The 21,201-nt window shown below is 41.4% G+C and overlaps 1 protein-coding gene across 8 annotated transcripts in view; it reads right to left on the bottom strand.

Annotated features, from left to right (window-relative positions):
• Positions 1–381: 381 nt before the first annotated feature.
• PKP4 (plakophilin 4) overlaps positions 382–21,201 on the bottom strand; it is a 437,166-nt gene continuing 416,346 nt past the window's right edge. For all 8 annotated transcript variants that reach the window (XM_089659730.1, XM_089659733.1, XM_089659734.1 and 5 more), the window contains 4 exons: positions 18,187–18,304; positions 12,311–12,442; positions 6,292–6,362; positions 382–1,358 (listed from right to left, as the gene is read on the bottom strand). In XM_089659730.1, coding sequence (XP_089515856.1) covers positions 1,110–1,358; positions 6,292–6,362; positions 12,311–12,442; positions 18,187–18,304 — 570 coding nt within the window. In that variant the 3' untranslated portion in view covers positions 382–1,109. The remainder of the gene's footprint in view (positions 1,359–6,291; positions 6,363–12,310; positions 12,443–18,186; positions 18,305–21,201) is intronic.

Below are 21,201 nucleotides of genomic sequence, written 5' to 3'. Positions count from 1 at the left end.
ACTTGACAGGTAAATACAAAGCTTCTTTTACAGTATTTGCTGATGGGAAGTCTGTACACTGTTGACACGGTCACTTTAAAGATTAAGAATTTAGTCAGTCACAAAATCCAATACCACTTGTGTGCTAATGAGCATAAAAATAGCAAAAATATTACAGATTAAAAAGCAAAAAACACATAAAAAAAACCAGTAGCACCTTTTACATAAAAAATAAACCGTAAGGTTCTAGCACAGGTTAGAGAATGAAAAAGTATCTGATTGGACAGCAGTGTCCTTTTTGTGTTCCCCCAGTTTTCAGGCCAAAGGTCAGCATGCTTTGACAAATATAAGGCAGCCATTCAATGACAAACGTGACACACATGACAAGGAGCACACATGAAGTAATTTTCTGTGGATGGCATGTCCACATTTATTTGATCTTCCAATGTGCATAGAAAATGGCAGTGAGACCGTTATGAAATCGGCAGGGAATGGAGAGGAATGTAAACTACGCTCTACGATTCAGTGATGCTACGCTTAAAAATGTTAGCTCTTTAATATACTGATTTACATATCTCTGCTTTTCAGTGATTGCAAATGATACACGGCGTTACAAATGATGGCACCCGCAATCGGTAATGGCTTGGCTATATTTACATGGGCGATGGGGAAATTTACAAGACAGGATAGCATACAAGGTCAACATTTAGTAACAGGGAAACAAAGAAAGCATTCGCTTGATCCATAATTCTGTACAAACTAATTGTAACGAGACTTTATTCACATTAAAAAAAATATCAAGATTTTGATTTGACCATAGACATTTTCCTCAAAAATCATTTTTGTCATCAATCTCATACCTTCACTCACATAGCTCGCACCATCACCAGACTAGCGCTACAAGCAAAGAGCTACACCCTAAACAGCAAAATGAAAAAAAAAAAACCCTTGCTTCATTTCTGCCCATCCATGATTATCCTTCTGCATAAAAAAATAACCGTGTACCAAGTTCCTTCTTATTTAATTCACTTTCTGATCCCATCTCTTTAAAAAAACAGCATAAGGCCATTCAAAAAAAATAAATCAAGTCAAGCATTATTGGTAGAGTCCATTGGGGGGCACTCTTCATATCACACCCAAGAGTCCGGAGAGCCTGGGTACTGTTCTGACCTGTACGAAGGCCTTCTAGTGGAGTAAAAATCCACATAGTTTGTGGTTGATTTGAGTCCATATTGCGCATTCTGATCACCAGTGGATGTGAAGTGAACACGCTCGTCAAAGTAAGGGTCTTCATAGCTGTGGGGGGACTGGAGATACAATCTGTAGGAGTCATAGTTTTTTCTGTTGGAGTCTTCAGGGCTATAATACAGCTGGTGCGGCTGGAGGACAAAGACAACGTTACGTTTAGAAATACTGATCTACGGCTGGGGGATTATAATTATATAATGTACATATAACAATATAGAATGGTAAGATCTATTTCCACAGTGTTTCTCAAAGGCCAGATTACCAATTGCATAGCTTGGTGAGCGGATTACGGTTCCAACCTTATGTTAAAGAAACACTTCAAGTATCACCTCCCCTGTTTTATACAGCAGAAAAACTTAGAGGAACACCACCCTCCCCCATATACATTTTTTCATCAATTCTACACTTACCTCTTTTGCTGGGGTATCCTAAATAAGCATACTCACCTGCCCATTAAGTCAGGCATAGTTATGCTGCTCTGCTGTCCCAGGCCCGCACCAATATCTTTCCTTCCTATATCATTGGTGGTTGGCTGTCTCTTCCGAGTTCATCAGTCAGCTCCCAATTACGCACCACCAGGTCAGTCCTCTAGCTGCAGTGTGTCCCTGCTCCTGCAGCCTCCTGGGGGGAGGGATATATAACAGGGATATCCCAGGAGGCAGCACAAGCAGGGACACATCAATCCTCCTGCCTGGGGCAGAATGAAGGTGGAGGGTGGGCAAATGTGAAGAACGTAAATAAATAAAAAATGGAAATAATAAAAAAGAGCATTGTTTACACATTGCAGGGGCGAAGCGGACAAATACAAAGAAGGGGCAAAGTATTTTTTATTTTTTTTTTTAAGAGTGAAGGTGCGCTTTAGGTATTATAGGAGATGCAATTAACAGTGACACAGTAGGAGAATTTTAGTCATATTGCATGTGATTATATATAGCCACTGGATCAGCCAGACAGCCAGGCAACTAAATGTTTCATCAGCACACTCAGTTTCCTGATTTTCTGGAGTATCTGGACATGCTACAGTTTCTTCTGAAATACAACTGTTACACATTTTTTAAATCCTGTTGCAAAAATATCACAACACAATATCTATAGAGTTGTACAACACCCTGGGGATGTAGATCAGGAGTTCAAACTGTACTTGCTGCATTCTTGCTCTGTGCCAATGAATAATGAAACTGAAAACAGCCAGGTAACTAGCAGAAAGACGTTAGCAATGTCATTCTACATGTTTTGCCTCATTGACTGATTAAAAAAAAAACAGCAGATATGATTGAAGTTGGCTATACATGTAGTGATCTGAGATCATGTTACATGCTCCGCTCGTTTTATGGTGGAACATGTAACCTGTTCCCGCTCCTGCAGCGGCTCGGAGAAGTACCCTGTACCAGTTGTCACTTTTTGAAAAAAGCTTTCTTTTTGAAAAAAAGAGTTCTGTGAATTAATCAACTACAAGAACCGACATCCTTTGCGAATGTCGGCTTGTAGTTCTCAAATAACTACCCCAACGCTAATCAGCGCAGTAGTAGCTTCCTGTCAGTGTGAACCGGCCTGCTCGTACGATGTATGGGCAGACAGCTTACAATGACAGTCTGCAGGAGTCCTGTATTTATTGCAGCAGCAATCTGCAAGCTTTGCAGGCCCCTAAAAAAAATTGTAAATGCACATTTTTTTAACCTGCAAAAAAAAATAAAATAAAATAATGTGCATTTATTTATTTATTCATTTTTTAAAGGTGAAATTGTCCTTTAAGTACAAGTGATTGCTTCCAAGAGACACATCAACTAACATATCAAACTATGTATCATATTCTATATTTATTGAAACTATATTAAAATCCGTTCCTTGACATGCATGCAGATATTCGTTTGATCAGATGTAATCAACAAAATTCTGCCAAAATCGACTCTGGAAGGTTGACCAGCTGAGTCGATCTCAATCAACAGCTCACTAAACTGATCTAATGGAGTCTACGGGTTATGATTCTTATTCAGTTAGATTATTTTAGTTGCATCAAATGATCAATTAAATGTTTATAGTGATACATGTGTGGTCACCTTAACATTCTGCTGAAAAAAAGATAAATGAATTCACAGAGCTAAAGGACTTCACAGAATGTTTTTGGTTGAGTTGGCAGGTTGTCTTCTATTTCAGAACAGGCAAATGTCATCAAATAAGTCACACATTTCTCAAATGTGGGGATAGCAGCAATATTGCTGTGTTGAATAGTTCAGCACTGATCTTAGTTCTACAAAACACAAAGGTACACTGCAGCTTGCTACAGTTTTACAAAGTCCCCACTAGATGGCACCAAGACAACCTAGAGTTTTGGATGTAGAACTGCAGATATGTTTTATACAGAGAATTCAAATAAATGTTTGATGAGCCATTCTTACTGCTTGTGTACTGAAATCTATAAGAATATTGATTCTGCATTCACGGGGAAGGTTCCCAGGGTAAACACAAGCCATGGCTTGTAATGCTTATCTTGGAGCAGCAGACTTTGTACTGAGGTCTGTTTAAACACCTATGTGGATGGTGGCGGCTTTGGAGAGAGAAGTCTCATTAACAGTTACATTAAGACTGGATACAGTGCAGGGTTATATCACTGCTGCTGCACAGGAGAAACTGATCTCTGATAAACAAAACAACAGTTCAGAGACTGATCGCTATATACACATCTGCAGCCGATCAGAAAGAATGAGCTGATAAATCTATTCTGTTCTGCATATTATTACACCTAATCCTATAGAGACTGGTATTTACTGATCCGGAACTGCTGTGGGAGCTTCCGTTAGGACGATTTAAACAAACAGTACTTTATTGACTTTCTAATCATTAAACAACATTGGGAGTATAATGCAACAGCATTAAACAAAGTGGTTGCTCTAGGGAAAGAACAAAGTAAAGTATTTCTGAAAGTTTTCCTCAACTGTTTTTTACACTGATCAGAACTTTATGATGACCTTGCAGCATGGGAACATAAAAGGCCATTTCCTTAAGAAAAATCTCTTTTGCATTTAATAGGACACTATAAAATTGCTGTTGCCTTGTCTGAAATACATGGACTGCATTCCCTGTGGACAAGGGTTATTCTGGATTTCATTTAGCTCATACTGTACAGACAGATTACTTCCAGGTCTCAGGTGGCCCCGGAATTTTCTTATCCTTCAAGAAACCTGTCATAAGAGAAGTATGTAGGTCCTAATCCTGGAAACAATGGTGGTTGTGATGATCCAGCCAGAACAAGTATGTCACAAGTTAAAGCGAAAATTCCTGGTCTCCATGTTTTTTCCAGGACAGCGACTCAGAAAGTGCTGAAGTCAGGGAATAATGTGACAGGCGGGGTTTTAGGTGGATAGCAGTTGCTAGCCATATTTTCCACAGACAAGGTTCTGAGAGGCAGGTGAGTGCTGGAATAACGCAGATCTCGGAATGGCCGGCTGCTTTTTCTCTCTCTTTCCTCTTTTATTCGTTTAATTTTGTGGGGGTGGGGGGCAGGACAAGATCACTCTAGCAGGTACATACTACCTTTGTAAAACCTGAGAATCTGTAGGTTTCAAATTCCACTTTGTGGCTACAGTACTATGCTGGCAGATCTCACTAGCAATTCCGCCTGGCAGTACTCGGGTCATTGGCTCGAATCCCAGCCACGACACCACCTGCCTGGAGTTTGCATGTTTTCCCTGTGACTGCGTGGGTTTCCTCCTGGTACTCCGGTTTCCTCCCACACACCAAAGACATGCTGGTAGGTAAATTGGTTCCTTTCCAAATTGGTCCTAGTATGTATATGTACGTATGTGAGTTAGGGACCTTAGATTGTACACCCCTTGAGGGTTAGGGACTGATGTGAATGTACAATATATATGTAAAGCGCTGCGTAAATTGACGGCGCTATATAAGTACCTGAAATAAATAAACCAGATTGGAACAGTGTCTGTCTTAACAGAGTAAAAGATCTAGAAACTGGGCATCTTCACTGTATTTTAATGAGAGTAAACTCTGTGTCCTTATTCGTAAGTGGGGACAGACTGCGTTTCTTATTTCAAACTGTGGACAGTAGCTTGCAGTCTGCCTGAGGCCTGCTCCAAACACACACCTTAAAATTAAGAAACAGGTTGCTGTGTTAATCGGAACACAAACAATGGTGTTTTCTCAAATTTGACTGAAAAAGTGGAAATACACTTTAAGCTAGCTGTAAACGTCTAGAAATGTCTTCTTCATCCCACAGGCCGAACAAGAGAAAAGCAACAGATTCCTCCATCTACGTTAAACAGCGTAGATGAAGGCATCTCCATTGCTGTTTATTATACTTGAGCATCCACAACACCCATACCTGTCTGAACATCTGATCAGTGACATCTGATAGCATGCAGTCACTGTTCTGATGAGAATTTTTAAGCCATCTCAGTTGATTTTTGAACCTACTAATGTCGAGCCTGGTTGTACCGACATAGCCACCCACGACTCAAATTCAGCCGATTCAGCAGGAATATAACTAGCTTAGGAATTATAATGCTATCTGCATGACCACCGAGCTATCACTCAAACCCAGAACAAGGATGCAAAATAAATTCAGCATTAAAGTAGAACTTAATGTGAAAAGTAAAAATGGGCAAACAGGCAGAATTTTTAATGCAGAAGAGACATGTCTTGTCTCTCCTGCATTAAAATTACCTGTTTGCCCCTGCATGCACCTGTGCATGTGCAGGAGCGAAGTCATCCCCGTCCAGCTAATGAGAGCGACCTGCGATCAATATCCAGAAGCCGGTCACTCAAAGATGTCAGCAGTCAGTGGGGAGCTACAGGACCTCGCATAGCTAAAGCTGAGGAGAGGGGAGTATAGTTCTGCTTTAACTCAGGACTCAATCTACATGCTTGTTCTGGTTTGATGATCTATAAACTGCAAAATACATAGTATGCATATGAGGGGCAACTAGTATTTTCAGAAAGAACTCAGAAGTAGATGAGTTTATATTTGCCCCATGACAGATTTCATTGAATGTTGTGATATCTGGCATTGTTTTTTTTTGAAAATTCACTTAAAAGTAAGGTATATCTCACCTGCCGCCTGTTCTGCTCCCGTGCTGGTGATGAATAGGAACTGATGTACATAGGAGACTGCTTACTGGACCCTGAAAAAAATAACATGTTTTATTCCCCTGGGCTACAGCTCTGCAGTGCGGTGCAGTCATTTTACAAGTCCATTCATACACATGGAAATGCAGTTTGGCTTATACCAGCAGTAAAAAATTCTGCCTGGCACATCAGGAACAAATAGCAATGTGTACAATTTAACTGTCACCAAACACAAGAGATTCTTAAATGGATGTTCGTTCACAGTGACTGAGCACTGCTCTCCCAGACAAAAGTGCTGGAGGATGTCTGGAATTCCAGAGAGCGATTGCTGAACACATGTATTATACATCTGGTAATGTCACAACTGATACCTATGAGCATGGCTAGGTGGAGGAGACACCTTTTATCTTCACCATGTAAACATGCATCCAACAGGGGATGTCCAGGGGCAAATATCTGCTTTTCTCACATTCTGTAATTTGCAGCTTGCAGTGGGGTAACATACAATTATATTATGTTATTACACTGGACTATATGTAAAAAAAATATACAATTCCAAAACAGATATAGAGGCAATGATGGGCAGCATTTATATTGTTAATGTATCGAAGAAGTTCAGTTCATCAGATTGAGATTCATCAAATCGCCGATAATAAAATGCCGTTGCTTTGCTCTATCTCCTCTGCAAGACCCATGAGTGCCTCTATATCGGTCTTGGATTTGTATAAATTTCTTCGTGGGTAGGCACCTGGGGATTTACCTCAGAGTGCGGTGGCTACCCTTGGGACTGTAAACTTATAAAGATATCATAAGGGACCTTAAAAGAGAAGTATTTAAGAAAAAAAAAAAATCACACTCAGCTAGATGACTGCAGCATCGATCCCAGCAACAGCTGGCCTCCGCCACCTCTAATACAAAAGAACTGAGCAATCAAAAATTGCTGTTCGCTCAGATTATTATACAAATTCTTATTATGAAATTCTTGGTCCTCAGCCTGCAGATAGCTGGTGACTGTCACTGGAGCGCAGGGCTGTGGAGAGGGCAGGAGCAGCTGGCTCAGGCTCTCAGTGGCTGGCTGGGAGGCTGAGCCAGCAGCTGCCAATCCAGGCTTCTGGGTGGATCCCGACCGCAAGGTCGGGATTTTTTCAGAGACGGGATTGGGTCTGTGACATCAGTTGACAAATGGTGTAACGGAACCGGACCGCAGACTGCACTTAGGTATATTCCATTATACCGCAGCTTCCCTGTCCCAACACAAATCCACGGACCACACCCTTGAAATCCCTCAGGAAAAAGACAGCACCCGACTCTTCTTAAAAAAGGAAGTCAACTTCTTTATTTTTACACAAACAACAAATTATATACACAGGGCAGGGAAACACAAACAGGAAACACATCATCAGCCCACCACATCAGAGGGAAGGGCTACAGGAAACACAACATCAGCCCGCCCCATCAGTGGGAAGGGCTACAGCACATGGCAAAGAACAATGGACAGCCACATGGCCGAGAACAAAGGACAACACACCAATACACAATACTAGGACATTCACATTCACAGCCTGTACCCCTTACAGGCACAGGGTGAATTAAACAATGAGCGGAACATGAGCTGACACAGAGGTCCCCCCACCCCCAAAAGTCACTCCCGTCACAAATGGGTCACAGGATTGCAGAACCAACTGCACTCCTCTGACCCACAGGAGAAGTATAGTCAAAAAAGCTTTGGCCATAAGTCTCCTTTAAGGTAGAACTCTGAATTAACAGCAAAATATACTATTGGAAGCATTTTTGCTACTTCTTCAGCTGAGAAAAAAATTGTGATTTAGTCAGACAGACTTTTGATTTACACATATAACACAATGCATAGCTAGGTGTGAGTGACCTGTTTTTTTTTTTATTTAATTTTACTTAACTACAGTCATCTCTCAGTCTGATAGAATATTAAAGGAGCCCATTAAGGTAGTAGCATATACCAGCAAGCAATGTTTAGGAGGTGCCAGTGTGCAACAGACAGGTAGTGTTTCTGAGGTGACAGTGTGTGGGATAGGCAAGCAGTGACCCTGAGGTGACAGTGTGTGGGATAGGCAAGCAGTGACCCTGAGGTGACAGTGTGTGGGATATGCAGGCAGTGTTCTTGAGGGCACAGTGCGTGACAGACAGGCAGTGTTCCAGAGGGACCAGTGTGTGTTGCAAGCAGGAAGCATTCCTGAGCTGACACTGAGTGATAGGTACAGCAGTGTTCTTGAGGTGCCAGTGTGTGTGACAGGCAGGCAGTGTTCCTGAGACGCCAGTGTGTGTAATAGGCAGACAATGCTCCTTATGTGACAGTGTGTTGCCAGCAGGCAGTATTTCTGAGGTGAGTGTGTGTGACAGGCAGGCAGTGCTCCTGAGATGATTGATGGACACATTTCCTAGGTAGACATTGTATCCAATGTTATGTAGACAGTCAGAGCAAAATCACACGCTTGTAGTGGAAAAAGACTAAAAAAAAAAAGACCACATAAACATGTGTTTCAATGACATTATTAGTTACAAGTGAAACAAAAATGCTACACAGAAATAGCTGCCTATATTATGAATCTAACTGCTGCCATAAATTGGTTGCTTGATGAAAATTAGTATTTTTGCCCTGCAAAGTCACAAGTTGACTCTGATTATACTCTGAATGACAATATAGGTGCTGTTACAAATGAGTTCTCTTCTGAAAGTTAATGGCACATACACCCCTGCTCCTCCCAGGGGGCCGTTCTTCCTAATGAACTCTTACAGACTAAGCTTTGGTGGGAAGGATAGAAAAACGGAGACGTCGCAGACAGCTGCTCTACTCCAGTATAATCTGACAACTGTCACAATTCATTACTTATGAGAGGCGTAATAAATTGCTTTCAATTCATGCTGTATTCCCACAGTGTTTACAATAAAGGGGTATCAGGAACCTCATTAAACTGAATGTCTTTGAATCTCCTGGCATTACATAATAGGCCCTGCGTTCTCTGTGGAAAGAAACTAGACTGTAAGCTTATAAAACTCAACTCTAGCCAAACCGCTCAACTTTTTTATTTTAGTTTATAAAAGCATTAACAAGTTCTGACTTTACCCATTGTGAATCCTCCTAAATGTAACCCGAACTAAGACCTCTGTCAGGTTTTTGTCATCGGCTGCAGCAGTAAATTATAAAAAAAACTTTCCTGCTCAAGCTTCATGTTAAAGCTTAAAAAAAAGAAAAAGTGTATTGGCTGGACTGACACTTTGATGCAGGACAATGACTATGTAAGAAACACTGCCCCTCCCCCTAATCTTGGCATACTGTATCATAGTTACATCTTTAGTCTGGTTGATGAGTGACGCAAATCCATTCAGTTCAACCAATATCATCACAGTGTTATACTGACCTAAAGTGTATCTAAACCCAAAACCGAAAATTGTAATATATTGCACCTTACTAGTCACTGGTGTGGTGGCTGAATTTTTTTCTTTTTTTCAAGCTTAATGTATAATCTTACTTGCTCTGTGCAATGATACTGCACAGAGTGGTCCCTTACCTCCTCTCTGGCAGTTCCACGCTGGCGCAGTCTGTTCCATCCCTCTCCCCGGTTGTCCCCACAGGAAGTGCAGTACTAAAGGGGCACCCATGCAGGTGTGCTCTTGATCTAGCTGTGTGTGTCCAGACGCACACAGCGCCAGTAAGCCCCACCCGCTCTCACTCCTCACAGGAGTTTGGCTAACACTAGGAATTTTTGAACACAGCTGCTCTTAGTGTGAGACCAGGAATAGAGAGCAGTGCTGGATCATGAGAGGAGGCAGGTAAGTGTTTAGGGTGTTGGGGGGACAAGTAGTGGGGAGTTTTTTTTACCTTAATGCAGGGATTGCATTAAGGTAACCCCCCCCCAAAACAAAAAAAAGCACAGACTGTAGAACCACTTTCATCGTGCAAATAACACATTTCCTGTCTTTGGGTGGCAACATCAAACCTCCACTGATCTATGGCAGGAGACATGGTTGTCACACTAGGCTGCTCTCCTGACACGGGACTACAAACATGTCTGTATCTCATGATTTCCATTGACTGAGGAGTAGGTCAATTGGTCATTTTCAGAAGATAGCTAGGAAGGAAGAGATTTTTCTGTGTAGCTCATATAAAGTGAAAAGGACAAGGCATTTGCTGAAAATGTTCTTAGCATGAAAATAAAAATAATGCAGCCAGCACATCCAAGGACTGTAACCAGAATATATTGCATTTGGGTCTAGTTATTCTTTAATCCATGGGCCCCTGAAAGCCAAAGTCCTAGTCCTCTGCTCTTCAGTGACATAATGTAGTTTGCCATTTAAAACAGCACCCACATCCCAACCTTATGATGTGGACCTGCACCTATTATGACGCATATAAGGACATCTTGAGAGGGGCGGGGACAACAGGATTGGTTGGAGACTGAACTGCAGACTGCTTAAACAGACTAGTGGTCATAACTGGAAGATAGCAATTTGCTACAAACTTTATTTGGAACACATAACAGTCTATATATATATATATATCATATGGACAGAATTCCACTTTAATGGTTTATGTGACACCATGACCTTTTGGGTGCTGTATATTTATGTGTGTTAAAGTAAGAAACAGGTAGCACAAATCTCCCATAAAAACCCTGAAATTACAAAAAAAACACAAACAATAGTAAACAAAAAACAAGGCACAGCAGAAGTGAGTGTCCATCAAAAGGAAACCTTTAATGCAGTCTACAGGTAAAAAATAAATGAACAAACAGCATGCTTGGGATATACTGCTTATGGGAAATATGTACTCAAATCATTAAGTATGAAGCCAGATACTGCCTGGCAGCATACATTTCCAGAGGTGGGTCAGCAATGGCAGTCTCCCAAGTTCAAGCCTTAAAAAGCAGATACCTTAGTGATCCCGATCACATACTGAACCAAGACCTATTTTACACAGTGTTCAAATTTTAACATAGCATGTGAGAATTTAACACCCACATAACAGCTCCTGAGAATTCATCAAGCTTCCTGCAAGCTCACAACAAAGTACTGAAGTCATTCAAGTGTTTCTCACAGCAGCTCAGCTCACCCTGCCTTCAGCTCCCAACAGTGACTTAGCAGTTCAGCTACTTCTCCCAGCAGTAATTCAACAGCCTTCCAATCTCTAACAAACACAGTAGAGAAGAAAGAGCTAAGCTTCTGAGTGCTTGCAGCGGAGAGCAAGGAAGCTATGCTGCTGAAAGAATGACATGAAGCACTGTAGTACCTCTGCTGTGATCTTTAATGATGAATTGCTCCACAGTGCCTGCCATTACAGAGGTCTAACAGGGTTTGTATTAAAGTGCATGCACAGCTGTTAAGAATAAGTCAAAGGATAAGTTCACCTTTTTTAACATGTTACACTCGTATTCAGGATGTAATATGTAACATGTTACTGCTGCAGCTGCCACCACGCCATCCTGAGTCCCTGCTGTGACAGCAGATTGGGGATCTTCACCTCGTTTCTGCTGCCACAATTGAAAAAAAAGACGAGGCCGTGTGGGGCTCTGCCCACCCATCCATATCACTCATTCACAGTATTCTGTGAATGGGAAACTACAACTGCCAACAGACTTTGTGGCTGTCGGGTTGTAGTCCTCAATGGACTACCACGGTGCTGTTGATTTTTTTTTTTTTCTTTTGAAAAGGTGAACTTATCCTTTAACCCCTGAATGACTATAGCCTGGCCACAGGTTGACGCAGAGTTGTCCTGGACACTATTCCTCATAAACTTCATCACTTAACACTGCTTCAGAGTAGGAAATGTCTCTCTCTATATGTATATTTTTAGTACTCAGCAATTGATTAAAGTTATAGTTAAGTTAAAGAGAATTTTTTTAAAAAGCAATATGGTGCTCCAACCAAAAGAAGTTTCAGATAATCCTATGATGACTTCTGATTAGTTACTACAGCAGGACTTACAATCCACACTATTAGATTTATGAGAGGGTAGCAAGTGTTCCCTTACCACTGTAAATGTCCTTGTGAACGAGGGATTCTCCTTGGCTGTTGTAGTATTGCATAGAGGGCTGTGTTCTCTCATAGCCGGAGTGTGGCTCCCGGATGCCTAGCAGTGCTGGTGAGGATGATGTGCTGCCCACTGTACCGTGACAAAAAAAACATTATTAATATTGGATTTATTATCACAGCTTATCAAGCACAATGAATGACTGTCTCAGATTCTTCTAAGAAGTAATCCTGCATATATCTTGTACATTACAGAGGCAGCAGTATGAGGAGGGGGGAAAGGGAGGATACGTGTGGTATATACAGTCAGGTCCATAAATATTGGGACATTGACACAATTCTAACATTTTTGGCTCTATACACCACCACAATGGATTTGAAATGAAACAAACAAGATGTGCTGTAACTGCAGACTGTCAGCTTTAATTTGAGGGTATTTACATCCAAATCAGGTGAACGGTGTAGGAATTACAACACTTTGCATATGTGCCTCCCACTTGTTAAGGGACCAAAAGTAATGGGACAATTGACTTCCCAGCTGTTCCATGGCCAGGTGTGTGCTATTCCCTCATTATCGCAATTACAATGAGCAGATAAAAGGTCCAGAGTTCACTTCAAGTGTGCTATTTGCATTTGGAATCTGTTGCTGTCAACTCTCAAGATGAGATCCAAAGAGCTGTCACTATCAGTGAAGCAAGCCATCATTAGGCTGAAAAAACAAAACAAAACCCATCAGAGAGATAGCAAAAACATTAGGCGTGGCCAAAACAACTGTTTGGAACATTCTTAAAAAGAAGGAACGCACCGGTGAGCTCAGCAACACCAAAAGACCCGGAAGACCACGCAAAGCAACTGTGGTGGAAGACTGAAGAATTCTTTCCCTGGTGAAGAAAACACCCTTCACAACAGTTGGCCAGATCAAGAACACTCTCCAGGAGGTAGGTGTATGTGTGTCAAAGTCAACAATCAAGAGAAGACTTCACCAGAGTGAATACAGAGGGTTCACCACAAGATGGAAACCATTGGTGAGCCTCAAAAACAGGAAGGCCAGATTAGAGTTTGCCAAACGACATCTAAAAAAGCCTTCACAGTTCTGGAACAATATCCTATGGACAGATGAGACCAAGATCAACTTGTACCAAAGTGATGGGAAGAGAAGAGTATGGAGAAGGAAATGAACTGCTCATGATCCTAAGCATACCACCTCATCAGTGAAGCATGGTGGTGGTAGTGTCATGGCGTGGGCATGTATGGCTGCCAATGGAACTGGTTCTCTTGTATTTATTGATGATGTGACTGCTGACAAAAGCAGCAGGATGAATTCTGAAGTGTTTCGGGAATATTATCTGCTCATATTCAGCCAAATGCTTCACAACTCATTGGACGCCACTTCACAGTGCAGATGGACAATGACCCAAAGCATACTGCAAAAGCAACCAAAGAGTTTTTTAAGGGAAAGAAGTGGAATCTTATGCAATGGCCAGGTCAATCACCTGACCTGAATCCGATTGAGCATGCATTTCACTTGCTGAAGACAAAACTGAAGGGAAAATGCCCCAAGAACAAGCAGGAACTGAAGACAGTTGCAGTAGAGGCCTGGCAGAGCATCACCAGGGATGAAACCCAGCGTCTGGTGATGTCTATGCGTTCCAGACTTCAGGCTGTAATTGACTGCAAAGGATTTGCAACCAAGTACTAAAAAGTGAAAGTTTGATTTATGATTATTATTCTGTCCCATTACTTTTGGTCCCTTAACAAGTGGGAGGCACATATGCAAACTGTTGTAATTCCTACACCGTTCACCTGATTTGGATGTAAATACCCTCAAATTAAATCGGACAGTCTGCAGGTAAAGCACATCTTGTTTGTTTCATTTCAAATCCATTGTGGTGGTGTATAGAGCCAAAAATGTTAGAATTGTGTCGATGTCCCAATATTTATGGACCTGACTGTATATGGAGAGCCTACAGTGCTCAGCATAAATGAGTATGCCCCAACAGATTTGTTAGAAAACCTTTACTTTCCTTTCAGAATCATTTTCTATGGGACACTATACTACAAAATACTGCCACAAATGCGGGCCATCGATCGCAAACAAGATTTCTTAATTTGCACACACAAAGTATTTTTCCGAACAAATTAATTCAAGACCATGTTGCAAAATGAATATACCCTAATGTAAGTCTTAGGAGCAAAGCTAACTTTTAGACAACAAAATCCTAATTACCAAGAATTTAACTACAGTTGAGTCTAATTAATCATTAAACAGGTGTCCAGCACACAGCTGATTATAAAAGGGTGTTACTTAAAGAAAACCCCTTCCCATTTCAAGCTGTCAGCAATGGCACCACATGGAAGAGAAATGTCACAAGGTTTGAGAAACAAAATAATTTCTTTACACAAGAAAGGCTACAAGAAGATCAGCAAAGCTTTACTTATTAGTCAGAATACTGTAGCAAAAGTAATATAAAAATTTAACAAAGATGGAACTGCAACGATCTCACAGAGACGTCCAGGCCATCCATGGAAGTTACAACCTCGACAGGAGTGTCTTCTGATAAGAAGGGTTGAAGAAAATCACCACGCAAGTTCACTGCAGTTAGCTAAAGAAGTAGAATGCCAAACTGGGGTGACTGTTTCCCGTGACACAATACGGCATATGCATTGCAGAGGAATGGCATGCATGGGTGACATACATGAAGGAAGCCTCTCCTAAAGAACATGCACAAAAAAGCCTGCCTAGAATTTTCCAGGGTCCATTGTGAAAAAGAAGACTACTGGGATTCTTTACTCTGGAGAGATGAGGCCAAAATAAATGTTTTTGAACTTGATGGCTTCAAAACTGTATGGTGTCGCAAAGCTGAGGAGTACAATGAAAAATGCATAGTGCCTACAGTAAAACATGGCGGTGGCAGTGTCCTTCTGTGGGGCTGCATTTCATTGATGGTATCATGAATTCACAGATGTACTGCTCTATATTGAAAGAAGATGCTATCATCACTCTGTGCCCTTGGTCGTCGTGCACTTTTCCAGCTTGACAATGATCCAAAACACATCTAAGGCCACTATTGCATTTCTGAAGAACAAGGTGAAAGTGATTCAGTGGCAAGTATGTCTCCTGATCTGAACCCAATCGAGCACCTATGGAGAATTCTGAAGAGACAAGTTGAGCATCACTCTCCATCCAGCACCCAGGGTCTACAAGATATCGTTCTTGAAGAATAGAAAAAGATAGATGTTGCAATATGTCACCAACTTGTTCATTCCATGCCTAGAAGACTTTGTGCTGTCCTTACAAATCTTGGAGGTCATGCAAAATACTAGATGGAGTAACTTTTGTTGTGGGGTATATTTATTTTTGCATCAATTTAAGTAAAACTGACGATTTTGTAATCCAAGTTATAATATTAACTTTACTTTCATGTAATGAGCTAAACAAATGTTCTATAAAACTCAGGTTTGTCAAAAGTTTGGAAATTGTTCTTGTGTTCATTGAGATATTGACTAAAATCTTACTTTTCAAAAGGGGTGTACTCATTTATGCGGAGCACTGTATGTGTACAGAATAGAATGATCACTGAAATCAAAACCTGGCTTTAGCATTACATTATTGAGATAAAGCTGTCCCTGTAACTTTTATTAGCCAGAGAATCTCCCCGAGCCCCTCTAGTTTCTACTTTGTTACGTGGACCTGAGTTCATGGCTAAGCCCTGACAACTGCTCATTCCCTGTTACAGTAATAGGAGAGCTCCTTTTTATTGGACACTGTTACGTGTGTGTGTGTGTGTGTGTGTGTGTGTGTGTGTGTGTGTGTGTGTGTGTGTGTGTGTGTGTGTGTGTGTGTGTGTGTGTGTGTGTGTGTGTGTGTGTGTGTGTGTGTGTGTGTGTGTGTGTGTGTGTGTGTGTGTGTGTGTTTTCAAGCAAGCAAAAGCATCTTGTGGTATCCACGCTTAAGTGACCCATTGGCCAAAGAGAGAGAGTGGATGTAAATGCAAAAGCCAACCACACACAGCAATGCTATGCTCCACATGTGACTTGAAAAGGAGGAGACAAGCAATGTTGACAGATGTAGTCAGAACAGCTTACCTTTCAGGGGAACAGTAGTAACTAGGACATGTTTTCTAGCCTGACCAACTGATGTTCTCTGTTGCAGCATCTGACAGGGGATGGGGCTCCTCATTGACACATGGCTGTAGCCAAATCCATCCACAATTTAAAGTGCCACTTTGGCACGACCTTCTTAATCCACTCATACTATCTTGCTGCTTTACCACAAAGCACACTAACGTGTGTTTTCATAACATATAATTCATTATGAATGACACCCCAATGCACCTACTCGGCACAATTTTGTTGCTGCCCAATGCATTAAGGTATATTGCAGAGCACTGCTCAAAATGCAGCATGCACGATTTTTGGCATGCTGTAGCGCACTGGGCAGCCCATCTAAATGAAGAGGCTGTCCTAATGCAACGTTTGTGTATTTAATGCACTGCAGCAGACCAGCCTGGTGTGAATAGGTTCTTATGATTTATAATGGTTGACAAGTTCACTTTAAGCCTTCCTCCCATGATGACTGAATCAAAGACTGCAAATACTTAAACTTTCACCAATACTGATTTTTAAAAATTGCATATAATGAATCTATCCATTTTATGAGATGCAATGGTGAAGGAAAGATCTAATTTTAAAAAACTGATATATACCAAAGGACCTGGCATGGAATTATAGGAAAGCCATGCAGGGCTTGCCCAAGGGCAAAAAAACTGATCCTTGGTTTATTTGTCATATTTCTATTGTTTCTAATTTCAGGGTTTTTTTTATTTTTGTCTTAACTGAAACCTGAATAGAATATGGAGTCTCAATTTGTGGATCTCCCCTTCTGAAAGTGCAAACTGCCTGGCTGCCATGCTGATCCAATGGATTAAAACTTTTGAGGCAATGACAAGTATGCAACCAGGCAGCTGTTATTGTTAGAAGGTTTCAATGCCATCCTCTGTATCTCTCCCAGCACCTGACAGGTCAGCCCAAAAGTGAAATTCTAGTTAGATAGGTGGAGCCATTTGGTCAAAGTCAGTTTCTTTTAAAAGTCTTGGATACTCAACAGTGAGATCACCCTGCCATAATTCTTCAGAATGTTCCTGTTCACCTGGGAGCTTTGGGTGTTCCTGTCCATCTGGGTGTGATGGCGCACCAGGTTGCATTCTCCATAGTATAAAATAAATGATAAATCCTCAGACAGCAAGAGATCCCACCAATAGAAACCTTGAGTAAAACTGTCAGGTGGATTAAGTCCCCAGAAGCTATCAAAAACTGAAATACCAATTTATAGTGTGCAGACCCTTTATGATATACTACAAATGTATTATTTATACAAGCTGTTAACTAGGAAGCCACAAGGGTTCAGTGACAGAAACACCAGTTATTGGGCAAGGTTGACAATTTAATTCTTGCTTCCTAAAAATGTATAACATGATTTAAAAAAGACCATTTCAGCAAAGCCGGATTCTGTATGTCTCCACACTAAATGAAAGTGGGTACACCCAACAGAACACACACAACAGTCTGGGGAAGAATTCAGGTAAAGCCGTGCCCTAGGCACACAGTGATTGTTTCAGTAATACATCTTGGCATGCAAAGCTTAGATTGCTGTCAAACTGTCTCCATGACTGCAGAAGCACATTAATAGAAAAGAAAGTCTAAAGCTGCAGGGACTGGAATCAGACAGTCTTGTCAAAATCAGCACGTGTTAAAAGAGCATCTGCAACTCTATGACAGATACATAGTCCAGGGGAGGGCTTTGTGCTGTTTCAGGATATGCTTGTTCCTTTTGGCTATGTGCAGACATTGCCTTGTATCATGTGATTCATTCCTCACCTGACTGGATTATGGGTGACATCTGCTGATTAGTGGTCGATAAAGACGGGTGGGATTTGAATCGGTCACGCTCTAATGTGGAGACTGGGGTGATAAAATGAGACTGATTCCAGCCATCCTGCAAAGAAAAACACATTAAGGCACCACAATTAATTTATAAACATTATGTGGCAGAGCTATGAAGAACATTCACAACTGTGTATATAAAGATCCCCACGGCTGTACAGAAATTGTGTGAAATTTGTGTAACGTTTATGTGCAGTCTATTTCTGTATGTCAGCTGCAAATGTAGGAAAAAGAAAGCTGCAAGGCCTGCAAGGTAAGATTTATTTTCTTGATCTATTAGACAGGATGCCAGTTGTGCGTATACGGATTCACACTGATTCAGATATTTATTTTAAACATCTGTTCTGACGGCCTATTTAAAGTGGAGCTCCACCCAAAAGGGGAAGTTCCGCCTTAAAGACTGGCCCCCGCGCCCCAATAAGGAGTGGCACCTTTGGGCAGCGGGAGCGAGGGGGGGCTGAAGTTGTCCTCCTACGCTCCCTCCCTCCCCGTAGTCTTGTGGGACACGTGACAGGTCCCAGAAGACTACGGGGCCATTCAGGAAGCGCAGCGGTACTCGCGCATGCGCAGTGGGCACCCGGCTGTGAAGCCGGAAGCTGTCACAGCCTAATGCCCACACTGAAGATGCCGACGCGTGGAACACCAGATGGCTGGTTTAACGGGCTGCGGGGAGGACACCACGCGATCGTGGGACAGGTGAGTGGCTGTTTTTTAAAAGTCAGCAGTGAGTGGCTGTTTTTTAAAAGTCTTTTGTTAATAAAATACTTTTATTTTGTTACAGTGTGAGTGGAACTCCGCTTTAAAATCCATTTGTTATGAAAATGTATGTATAGTGTTCCTTCAAATACAAGTAAATTTGACTATACATGTTACACTCTGAACAATCTAATTTACAAGTATTAAAAACCTGGTGGTGATGCATGGACCTGCTTGATGGGAGCAAAATCAAATAGATTTTTTAGGTAAGCTACCGCCAATGCTGATGTACACCATTAAAATATACAGTTAGCCCTCTCATAAGTACTTGTATTTCATGTCTATGACCAAATTAACTCCAGTCAGAAGGATTTAAAGTGAACCTGTGAATAAAATAAATACATTAAAGTATTCAGTCTCCTCTTGCATTACTAACTGACATATCAGCATGGATTCCACTCCACTTCCTCAAACTAAATCTTTCTAAAACGGAGCTCATAATATTCCCTCTAGCCCGTGCCCCCTCCCCTGGCTTCTCCATCAAGATCAATAATACATCAGTGCCTCCCCTCATGCCAGGGTACTAGGTGTAATACTAGACTCCCATCTGTCCTTTCAGCCCCAAATCCAATCACTGTCCAAATCTTGTAGACTTCAACTCCGTAACTTCTCCAAAATATGTCCCCTTTTTAAAGATTGAAACCACTAAGCAACTTATTCACTCCCTGGTTATCTCTCACCTTGACTACTGTAACTCCCTCCTCATTAGCCTACCTAATTACAGGCTATCCCCTTTTCAGTCTATCATGAATGCTCATCCACCTCTCCATCCCTCTCTGCTAACCTCTCCACTGGCTTCCCATTGCCCAGCTAATAAAATTCAAAGCATTAACAACATATAAAGCCATTTATAACTCTGCCCCAAACTACATCACCAATCTTGTCTCCAAATAGTCCTCTTTGTTTCTCCCAAGACCTCCTGCTCTCCAAATCACTTGTCTCCTCCTCTCATGCTAGTCTCTAGGACTTCTTCAGAGCCTCCCCCATCCTCTGGAACTCTCTATCCCAATCTTTCCGACTATCACCTACTTTGTCCACTTTTAAGAGATCCCTGAAAACATCTCTCTTCAGGGAAACCTATCCTGCCTTCAGCTAATAGCCTTTACCTTTTGTTCCACCAGCCCCTCCCTAATAGATTGTAATTTCCCAGGAGCAGGGCCCTCCTGTCTTGAACTGTGTCATTGTTGTATTGTCTCCCTTTATATTGTAAAGAGCTGAGCAAACTGTTAGCATTTTATAAATCATGTATAAAAATAATAATATACATAATTTTTACAAGCAGTAAATGAACTTTGAAAAAAACCTTCACTGAGCTCTGTAGCAGCAAGTGCTGTGGAGTAATTTGTCCTCAAGGATTACAATAGAGACTCTAAAATCAAGTTTCAGTCAATTTCTGAACAATTTAGATCACATGGTGTTTGTTTTCATTAGAAGGCTCGCAGTCTGCCAAGAGAAATCGCCTCTTGAACATTTTCAGGATTTTTTTTTTCCCCACAGTTCTTGCTGCTACAGAGGTTAGTGAAGGTGTGCTATAAAGGTTATTTATTGATTTTTAAAGTAGAACTAAATGCAAAAAACATTTTTTTTTAATTTTGGATAGCATAAGGGAGGGTTAGTTTTTTTTGTCATCTGTGTCCCATTGGGTAAATTACCCTTCACGTTGTCCCATAGCCTAAACAGGAAGTGAGAGGAAATCCCTCAAAAGTAAGGAGAATTGCTGGCTGTCACCAGAACTATTGTCCCAGTTTGAAGATTTCCCCTTTATTCCTGTTTGGGCGACAACCCAAAGTTTGGGATTTTCTTTCACTTCACTTTTAGTGATAACAGTAAACAGGACAAATAGATGGTGAATCTCCCTAATGGGGGGGCACGGACAGCAATAACCTGACAGGTGTTCTGATCCCTCTTCCATTCTATCCAAAACAAAGCCTGGCTATATGTTCATTTGTAGTATTTTTTTTTTCCTGCTAGAATTAAAGCTAGCAAGGACCGGAACAATGTGGCCCCCCTTTCTTTCTACTCTTCTACAGTTAAAAGCAAAGAGATGCTAAATTCAACGTGGTTCAGGGGCCAGGAGGGGCCCCTGCAATGAGAGGCCAGGAGTTCCAGCAGGGACCTGAGAAAAGGAGGATCAGGGCTGCTCTGTGAAAAATCCTTGCACAAAGCAGGTAAGTATATCATGTTATTTTTAAA

This window comes from Staurois parvus, unplaced genomic scaffold (assembly GCF_062004578.1).
Source record: "Staurois parvus isolate SC_StPar_1 unplaced genomic scaffold, SC_StPar_1.0 ptg000031l, whole genome shotgun sequence".
Taxonomy (NCBI): Eukaryota; Metazoa; Chordata; class Amphibia; order Anura; family Ranidae; genus Staurois; species Staurois parvus.
This window is presented reverse-complemented; position numbering and strand designations above follow the sequence as displayed.